This window comes from Danio rerio, chromosome 14 (genome assembly GCF_052040795.2).
Source record: "Danio rerio strain M-AB ecotype USA chromosome 14, GRCz13ab, whole genome shotgun sequence".
Taxonomy (NCBI): Eukaryota; Metazoa; Chordata; class Actinopteri; order Cypriniformes; family Danionidae; genus Danio; species Danio rerio.
This window is the reverse complement of record NC_141034.1, coordinates 57,169,955-57,179,692: the sequence shown is the minus strand read 5'-3', so window position 1 is coordinate 57,179,692 and position 9,738 is coordinate 57,169,955. Positions and strand designations below refer to the sequence as shown.

At 36.5% G+C, this 9,738-nt stretch overlaps 1 protein-coding gene across 4 annotated transcripts in view; it reads left to right on the top strand.

Annotated features, from left to right (window-relative positions):
- Positions 1 to 482: 482 nt before the first annotated feature.
- Positions 483 to 9,738, top strand: part of abhd18 (abhydrolase domain containing 18) — a 31,811-nt gene continuing 22,555 nt past the window's right edge. For 3 of the 4 annotated variants that reach the window (XR_015506794.1, XR_015506795.1, XR_015506793.1), the window contains exons 1-5: positions 483 to 576; positions 1,520 to 1,628; positions 6,303 to 6,387; positions 9,420 to 9,520; positions 9,627 to 9,702. Coding sequence is in view for 1 of the 4 variants with exons in the window: in NM_001013347.2 (NP_001013365.2) it covers positions 1,537 to 1,628; positions 6,303 to 6,387; positions 9,420 to 9,520; positions 9,627 to 9,702 (354 nt within the window). In the remaining 3 variants the exon portion in view is untranslated. 4 annotated transcript variants of the gene reach the window in all.

The window sequence follows — 9,738 nt, the reverse complement described above, 5'->3', positions numbered from 1 at the left end:
CCGCTGTGGTGACCCCTAATTAATAAGCCGAAAAGATAAAAAGTGAATGAATGAATATGGAGTGTGTGATTGAGCTGTAAGAGCGCGCTCTCTACTGGAGGAACCGAACACAGCACACAGCCGAGGTAAAATCTAGATGAGATACAGCTGCGGATACTCACGTCAATGTAGCATAATTTGTGTGACACTGTACAACAATATTTATCATTTTAAATTACTGCGAGGACTGGGTTTTACCGTGGGATAGATGAAGTCGCTAATTAAATACATTTTAATAGGTAATTAAATAAATATTAATAATAATACTCGGCATAATTACAGTTTTACATTATTGTGAGGGGTTGGGGTAGAGATACACGTTAATAAAACTAAATTAATTGATAATTTAATAAATAATATAAAAAATAATTCTCTTTAACTTCCGACCGTAGCTGTATCCCTTCTTGCAACATTGTCGCCCGATCATCAGCGTAGAAGAAGAAGAGAGACTTCCGGCTGCGGCTCCATCAGGTGGAATTCGCCCTCTGTCAGATGAGCTGATCGAGTTTCTTCAAAGACACACAGTTCCGGCTGCAGGTACACTATTATTATTATAATTCACACATTTATGATCATTAATATTATACTCACACTTATTATCATACACTCGTTCACGAGCTGTTCTGGAGACTTTACTGACGAGTTGTCTGTCAGAGCTGGCCGTTATTAAGCGCCTCATCACTGACAGGAGATCAGTTGGAGAACACACACACACACACACACACACACAGCTAAACACAAACATGTTCTCTCCCTCTTTTTCTCCCTTAGACACACACGTAGATACACATACACACAGATGAAAACACACACAAAAACACAAACTAGCTGTCTCTTTCTCTCGCAGTCACACACACACTCAAACTCATGCACACACACACACACACACACACACACACACACACACACACACACACACACACACACACACTCCACACATACAAGTTCATATGAACACACATTCATTAAAGTCCCACACAAACACCATAAGATTCAAGAACACACACAAAAATAATCATATGCGCAGCAGAGAGAAGGCACACACAAACTCACACACCTATGAGTACACACAGGTGAAACCACACTCTTAGACACACACACAACCCCATCATGAATACACAGATGAGCACAAACACTCACTCAAAAACTTACACATACACACAAGTTCATATAAACACACTCACATCTGTAGATACACACACACACAAATATACACAGGTAAACACAAACATCACTCTCTTACACTCACATAGGTTAATGAACACAGGTGAGCTCTCTCTTTCATTTAATTTATATATTGTCATATGCACAGTAAAAAGCATAAATAAATTATACATTTCAACAGTCGTGCAATCAATGTGTGTGTGTGTGTGTGTGTTCTGCTCTTACAGCCTCTCATCTGCTGTTTTTTTACATGCTGGAGTGTGTGTGTGAAGCCGTAAAGCTTCTGGATTCTGACCTGTGAGTGTGTGTTCTACAGGAGAATGTGTGTTGTCCATGGGTGTGAGTCGGCTTGATGTTCTGTACCGCAGGCTTCTCCTCACCAAACTCTTCATCCGCGGATGGGGGAAGCCGGAGGATCTTAAGAGGTACATTACAGACACAAATAAACACTGAGGAGCTCATAGAATAATGAGGACTGAATGATAATTAACCATGGATATTATATGCGCCATGTATTACTGAACGTTCATATTCATGCTATTTTTACCTGATATATTACAAAATCCAAAATATGTGTTTACTGCAACCTAATTAAGTTTGGGATCTGTAAGTTTTAAATTTTTTTTCTTCATAAATAAATAATAATATGTAATATATTAGTCTTTATTAAGTGAATGTAAATACAGTCATTATAAAGTCATAGTCAAAATAAATAAACAAATAAATAAATTATATTAAATAATTATGTATATAATTGTTCTATTATAATAGTACAATAGTAATAATATTTTTATAGCCCTATTTATTGTCAGTTTTTGTTTTTGAATAAACAATTGAATTGTGAACCTACACTGGTCTCACGGTTTGGTTTTGATTATTATGCCATCGATTCGGTTCAATTCGATATCTCGGTGCATTGATGATGCTTTTCATACATAATTAGATTCGTTCTTCACAACACAAGATTTTTTAAACTAAAATTACAGCTGTCAAAATTATTGCCTTAACACATGCGATTAATTTTAAATATTTAACGCGTAAAAAAAATGAACGCAATTAAAGTAGTTGCAGTTTTTTTTAAATTCCTGTTGTGGTCGACGTGTGTTCAACATGCAAAGAAATATAGATAAGACCAAGGAAGCACTTTTTTAAGGCAAGTTTCAGTATAAAACCAATTAATGTCGCATCAGCAGGCTCTCCAGCGTTTCCTCCAGAGTCTCATCTCATTTCCTATGTTTCATTTTTAATTATTCGACTTTTGTTTTAATGGAGTTTGATAGCGCATGGCGAACGGAAAGAAAAACCTCCGCATTTCATGACTCGGTGGTCCTTTAAGGTAATCAAAAATCACTGCTTACATGGTCGACTCTTAATAAGAGAATAATCTTAATCATATTAAAATCAGAGTATTGGTGTCCATGTAAATGAACTCAGAAAGTGTAAGATGAAGTCGAGAGCTGTCAAAGACAGCTCATTCCTCTGCCTTTCAGCATGCGGCCTCAAATGTTTCATTAAGTTTGACGTGTTTCCCCAGTAAACGGCACTTTTGTAAAGTGTATTGCGTTGTTGTAAGAATCCTTGTGAAATATAGTCATACTTTAGAACGCTTAGTTTAAAGAGCCCATATTATGGGTTTTTGAAAATTCCCCTCCATGTAGTGTGTAACACAGCTCTAAGTGAAGTGAAGTATCCAGCTAAGGCTTAAATCTGTTAGTGTACAGTGTTTAAAACTGTTGATTCATCTATAAAAGAGTCGACTCATAGTGCTTCGAACGAGTCGCCTTGATACCGACTCATTAGGTGTTTCGCCATGACGTACGAACGAAACCAAGTTATTCACGTGCACGCGCAAACCTGGGAGATTTCAAACCTGAGGCCCCACCCTCTGACGCAGAAACCCAGACACACACACACCCACAAACACACACACACACACACACACACACAAACATGCCGGTTGATTGAAATCACACTGTAGATGGATATATTGAGTCTCTACCCAAAGATGAAACCTCAGCATTATAACCAAGCAGTTGGAAACTTCTGGAAGCTACATGCTACAAAGAATACTTCATCTGAGTTTGTTAAAGGAAGGATCAGTAAAGAGTAACTGCTGGACGTCAGGATGGGTTTCTTCCATTTCTCAAGTGTAAGTACGTGCGGTTAAAGTTGTTGCCTCGTTTACTCTAGCTTGCAAATGTATTTAGTTGTGATTTGTTACTTGTAACCGCGTGTACTGTATCAGGTTAACTGGCTATATTCTCTTATCGCGTGCAAAGTCACGTTAAAAACGCGACGCGTGCTGTTTGTTTATGGAGCTCCGTGCTAGAGTTCTGCTCCCGCGATTTATTCGGAAATTTATTCCCGCGCCGCAGAAATCTGGCGCGGGGACAGCCGCGGGAATAAATTTCCGAATAAATCGCGGGAGCGGTCGGTAACGGGTTTAATGTGGGACGGGAGCGGGCTGTCTAGCAATATCACGGATATTGCTATGTGAATTAGAAAGAGAGAGTCTGCTTGGTATGAGAGAGCGTATGAGAGAGAGAGAGAGAGAGAGAGCGAACGAACGAACGAACGAACGAGCTCTGTGTGCTTTGTGCTGTGTATGTGTTTATACAGACAGCTTGGCTGTCTGGACTGTATACTGGGTGATTTTTGGTTGTGTTCTCCGCTCTAGCGGGACCGGGCGCGGCGGGCAGAAAACGGAGCGGGTTCTCAGGCTAAAACCTGGCGGGTGCGGGCGGAAGCGGGAGCGTTGTCATCCGGAGGTGTGTGTGTGTTTTTGTGTGTGTGTGTGTGGTATGGCGAGTACACGACTGTCTCCTTCGTTCGGTTATCCGTGGCACTATCCACTCGCCATAGTGTGGCAGCTAAAATCCACGCCTACACTATCGAGCGTGTATGAACTGTGATTACTTTTATATTGCTGATTAGCTATTGGCCATTTCCCTCTCTGACTGAAGGCAGTCGACCAATCGCGACAGACTGTCATCGGTCCAATCAGCGCAGATTAGCTTCGCGCTAAGGAGGGGTTTGGGAACAAATGAATCACTGGACGATTCATACAGGAGTCGCTGGGATAATTAGGTAAAAATAAATGCAGATTATAAGACCATGAAAGTGTTTTTTGACCTTGCATGCATATTAGACTGTTGTTGGAGACCCTTACAACCAAGATATGACCCTATTTCATGTATAATATGGGCTCTTTAAGCAAATTTGATGAACGCGATCATGCGTGCTGAATCTGAAGAGAGTCGCTCCGGCTGCCCTGTCCTGTCTGCGTCTGCGTGTGCATGTTTCTTAGCTAACCTGCCTAAACGTTGTTGTCCGTAGCCACTTAATCAGAAAGTTATGAATTTTTGTGAGATTGCGTTGCACTCTTAGCTCACCTCATTTATAAGAAAAGGTCCACATTGTCCCCTGATAATGTCAACAGACTGGAATGTCTCAGCAACTGGCTGAATGTAAAGGAGGACTGAGCTAAATTGTTTCTACTTTATAACTAATGTTCTCAACTCACAGCAATACAACTTTACCATGAGCACAAGTGTTTATATTCTATACTTTATTGTAATGATAATTTTTTATATCTGCAATGTCTGTGTTTTGGCATTTTTTGCAGTCCACTTAGAATCCAACATGGAGATCAATGTTTTCTTTATTAGCATTGATTGTTTTGAAATTCAGATGGCATTAACATGCCTGTGTTTAATTTCTGTAATAAATATGGCTGTCAAGCCAGGATCTTGATGGTTTATTGTAGATATGTTGTTTAAATGAAGAAATCTGTGCTGCAAGTTAAACAAAAATTCTAATAACAATTATATTTTGAATTTAAATAGTTTTTGTCTTGCGTTTACATTAATTTACATTTGAATAGCCAAAATTACAAGTTTCAGTCGCGATTAATTAGTTAACTTTTTTTATTGATTGACAGCACCAATTAAAATATATAAATATATAAATATTTATATATTATTTGTAAAACACTATTGTCTTTTAATACAGCAGTCAGATATATGAACTGTACCTTTAATTTGACCTGCTCAAAAAAAACACTCTTTCTGAATGTCTCAAACAAAACTCTAACACATGCACAGATGACAGCACGAGCGTTTACAGCAAATAAACTCATGTAAATATCATCCCGCTTGCTTTTGTCTTACACCACAATGATTGGTTGTTGTCCTCACCCGCTCAACAGAAAGGGCTGCGCTTGGATTTAAAAATAAATCACCGATTAGTTATGCGGGAATAACAGCCGCAGTTATAGTCCATATGTGCATAATACACGGTTATTACAGGTAATCTGTAATAGACACAGTGAAGAATACTTGCAACTCAGGCAGGCTCATGTCTGGATCCACAAGTATTGCTTCAACAGCCAAAAGGAGAGGAAAAGTTAACTCACAAACAGGCCAGCGCAGCGGGTCAAACGTCCAAAGTGAGAAAGAGAGGCAGAGATGGATTTTTCCAGCATTTCCCCATAGTAGTGAAATCGCGGCTCGTGTGCTGTGCTCAACGAAAGACTTTCCAGCAAACTCACAAGCCATTGAGCTGTGCATAATAATCTGCCTTTTAAGTATTCAGAGCGTTTTATTTAGTCTCCCTCGCCTCCTTCATCAAAGTATTCTACTGCAACATCGCACAAAGGAGATAAATGACGTCAGTATGTAATAACCTGTTATGATCTATTACTGAACCGATATCGAACTGTCCCCATCTGCATCGCGGTGCACCGAAGAAACAACAAATTTTGACACCCCTAATAATAATAATGACAATTTCAACCATTATTCCCTGATATTTTTTAATTCTTATTCTCAGATATTTTTATGTTGTTATATGTGATTATTATATTGTGTTATATATACTGATTCACTATCAGCTCAAGAAAAAAGGTATTGTTTTGCCAAAATGGAAATTCTAATTCAAATTTGACTTGACAACGAGAGACCAGTGTGCACAAGCGTATATTTGTTTCTGAAATATTGCATTTAATTGATACTGCATTCAGAAGTGCCAAAAGCACAGATTTTAATTATTAGCATTATTATTATCAATTTAATTGAAGCATACTTTTTTGGATATTGCAGAATATTCGAGTTCCGGAAGATTATTGGCGACAGGGAGAAATGCAAGAGTCTGGTAGAGAGAGATTACCCCATATTTATCGACAAGGTAAGATACGCTTATTACAAATGGTCATCTGTATTATTATCAATAATAGTTACACATACAGTTGTGCTGTTTAACAGAGCAAGAACATTTTCACAGTATTTCCTCTAACATTTTGTTCTTCTGGAGAAAGTCTTGTTTTATTTCAGCTAGAATGAAAGTTTGTAGTTGCTTTAAACCATTTTAAAGTGAATTATTATTAGCCCCCTTCAGCAATATTAGTGTTGCATTGTCTACAGAACAAACCACTGTTATACAATGACTTGCCTAATTACCCTAACTTTACCCTAATTATCCTAGTGAAGCCTTTACTTGTCACTTAAAGCTGAATACTAGTGTCTTAAAGAATATCTAGTCTAATATTATGTGGTCTTCATGGTAAAGAGAAAATACATCAGTTATTAGACATGAGTTATTAAAACTATTATGAGTAGAAATGTGTTTATATTTCTTTTATTATCTTACACAAAAAGAAAAAAAAATCTTTATTTTAATATTTTAGCATTGTTATATGAGAGATTTGCTTTGTTTACCAAGCATGTGGATCTCATTGCATTTACATTATAAACCTTTTATTATTATTATTATTATTATTAATTAATTAAAAAATAGAATATGCAAGTAGTAGACAAAATGGGATCACATGCTAAGAAAACACAACTGTGTGTGTGTGCATGTAAAGGTAACTAGGTGGACGGTCAGAGTACATGCATAAGGGAAAAAAATATATATTTTTTTATATACATATACATAAACAACATGTATAACAGTCATTAAATAAAGCAAATAGCATAGATATAAATAAAATAGATTGAGGAAAAAAACAATCAGTGGTAAGGAGTGACAACAATGATAGTAATGTTAGTAATAATGACAGTTGAAAAAAAGGACAACAGTAATAATAACTGACAACAACAATAATAATTACAAGTATTACAGCTACTACTACCGAAAATTATATGTGTGATTGTGTGTGTGTGTGTGTGTGTGTGTGTGTGTGTGTGTGTGTGTGTGTGTGTGTGTGTGTGTGTGTGTGTGTGTGTGTGTGTGTGTGTGTGTGTTGTGTGTATATATATATATATATATATATATATATATATATATATATATATATATATATATATATATATATATATATATATATATATATGTAATTATTAAATTCAATAAATATTAATGAAAATAAAAGGATAAAAAACTTATAATGAATATAACCTTATAACCTTAAATGAAAGTTACAAGTATTTTTTATTTTATATATGCAGTGAATTAAAACAAATTCAGAGAAAGTATATTTTAACATTATATTGAAACATTTATTTGTATTGGGGATGCAACGATTATAGATTTTAATTGTACAATTAATAAAGTTATAATCGTGGATTCACGGTTATCACGATAATTATGTATTCATTCATTCATTCATTCATTCATTCATTTTAAAACACTACTAGTTTAGAACCTCATATGAAAACTCTATATTTTAAAGTGTTATTTATGGCTGCTCAGTAACCAAATAATACAACACAAAATAATAATAAAAAAACTAAACAATAGTCCATTTCTCTTTGGACTTAAAAATAAGTTAATAACTGAGTGCACGTCACACCCAAAATGCATGCAAGGAAATAAATAATGAACTTGCATGCACAAAAGACACAACATGTTAACAGCCCTTAATTAATAGCCTCTGCCATAGTAAATCCAGTGTGTTCAATTCAAGTTTATTTCTTTAGCGCTAAACATAGAAGTTCTGATTTCAGAGTTGAAGTTCTGTTAGATAAGTTCAGTGTGGTTTAATTTTCACTGCTGAAAGTCCAAACACTGAAGAACAAATCCATCCATGCACAGCTCCACAAGTCCCAATCCGAGCAAGCCAGTGGAGAGGAACTAAAGTAACTTCACCAACTGACGTGTTTACCAACCGACTGTGTGTGTGTATTAGCCTTGGTTTACAAACTCAGAACTTTAAACTAGCGCACAGTTGGTGTAATTTTAAGTTGCAGTAGTTTTGTTCCGTGCAGAAACTCTGTGTTAAGAAGCCTTTAACCATGACGAATTAAAGTGCGGTTAATAGTGAAACCAGTCAATCGTTGCATCCAGGGCTTGACATTAACTTTTTTGTTCACCAGCCACTGTGGCTATTAGATTTCCAACATTACTAGCCACTCGCCATTTTCACTAGCCACAATTTTGTTGTTGGGAAAATATATTTTATACATATAAATATGACTTTGACATGCTAAAATGACGTGATTTAGATTTTGCGTTATCTCCGCATGCCTGCTCAGTCATTTTACTTTTTGTGTGTCGTGTATGAGCTTGCTCAATAGTTATGAGCAAATGGGTCTTGGTCTCATAGTATTATGATTAGTTTTTATTTCGCATGAATTTTCAGAACTCAAAAAGAAAGGATTTACCAAATGTATCTCTGACCACACCAAACATAAACAAATATTTCTTAGCCACAATTTAAAAATGTGTCAAAGCAAGCAAAATATAGCTGTATACTATACTTTTTATTTAACAAAACATATGCAAAGTAATCAGTCCTGCTATAAGGTCCCAGACCTTACCACACATAAATGGAGAGTTAATCTCCCATTAAAGCAATGTTATGGTAAAAAAATGATAATTAAACCGTGTTAAGGCAAAAGAAAGCAGGTAAACAACATGGTCACACACACGGTTAATATTAGAACCATAAATAATAAAATAAATAAAAACGAAAGCAACCGGTGCTGCTTACAAAAAGACTAATCTGGAGCTCTTGAAAGCAGCAAGACTGTGGGTGCATGTTCATCCCTTTTTTTTATCTAGTCTAGTGGTATTTCTGCAGTGCTGTACAACACAAGCCTACACAAATCACTTAGAAAGGGGTTTCACTTTTTTTTTTTATGGCAAGGTTGACATTTGCTCATATTCAAAAGTTATTCCACATAAATACTTAGCATTTTTTTTTTTTTTACAAAAATCTGAGCAGAAATAACAATAAATGATAACTTATTAACCGTGTGCTGCTCCTGTACCCAAAGGTAGAAGATCAGGCTGATTGCAAAATCCACAGCGGTCACTTCATATCTCCGCTGGAGCACTTTGTCCCGGGCATCCTGCCAGCCGAATCCGTCAAAGCCCGGTAACCACAACACATCAGACACAAACACTTCATGCAAACGTGAGGGATTAATGTGACAAAAACAAATCCTTTCAAATGAAGAGCATTGTTTCAACTTTCCCGCCAGATTCCAGTTTATTGTGCCCAAGAGATGGAAGAAGCACAGACCTGTGTGTATTCACCTGGCTGGAACAGGAGACCATGTGAGTGTGTGTGTGTCTATGCATGTGTGTGTGCAT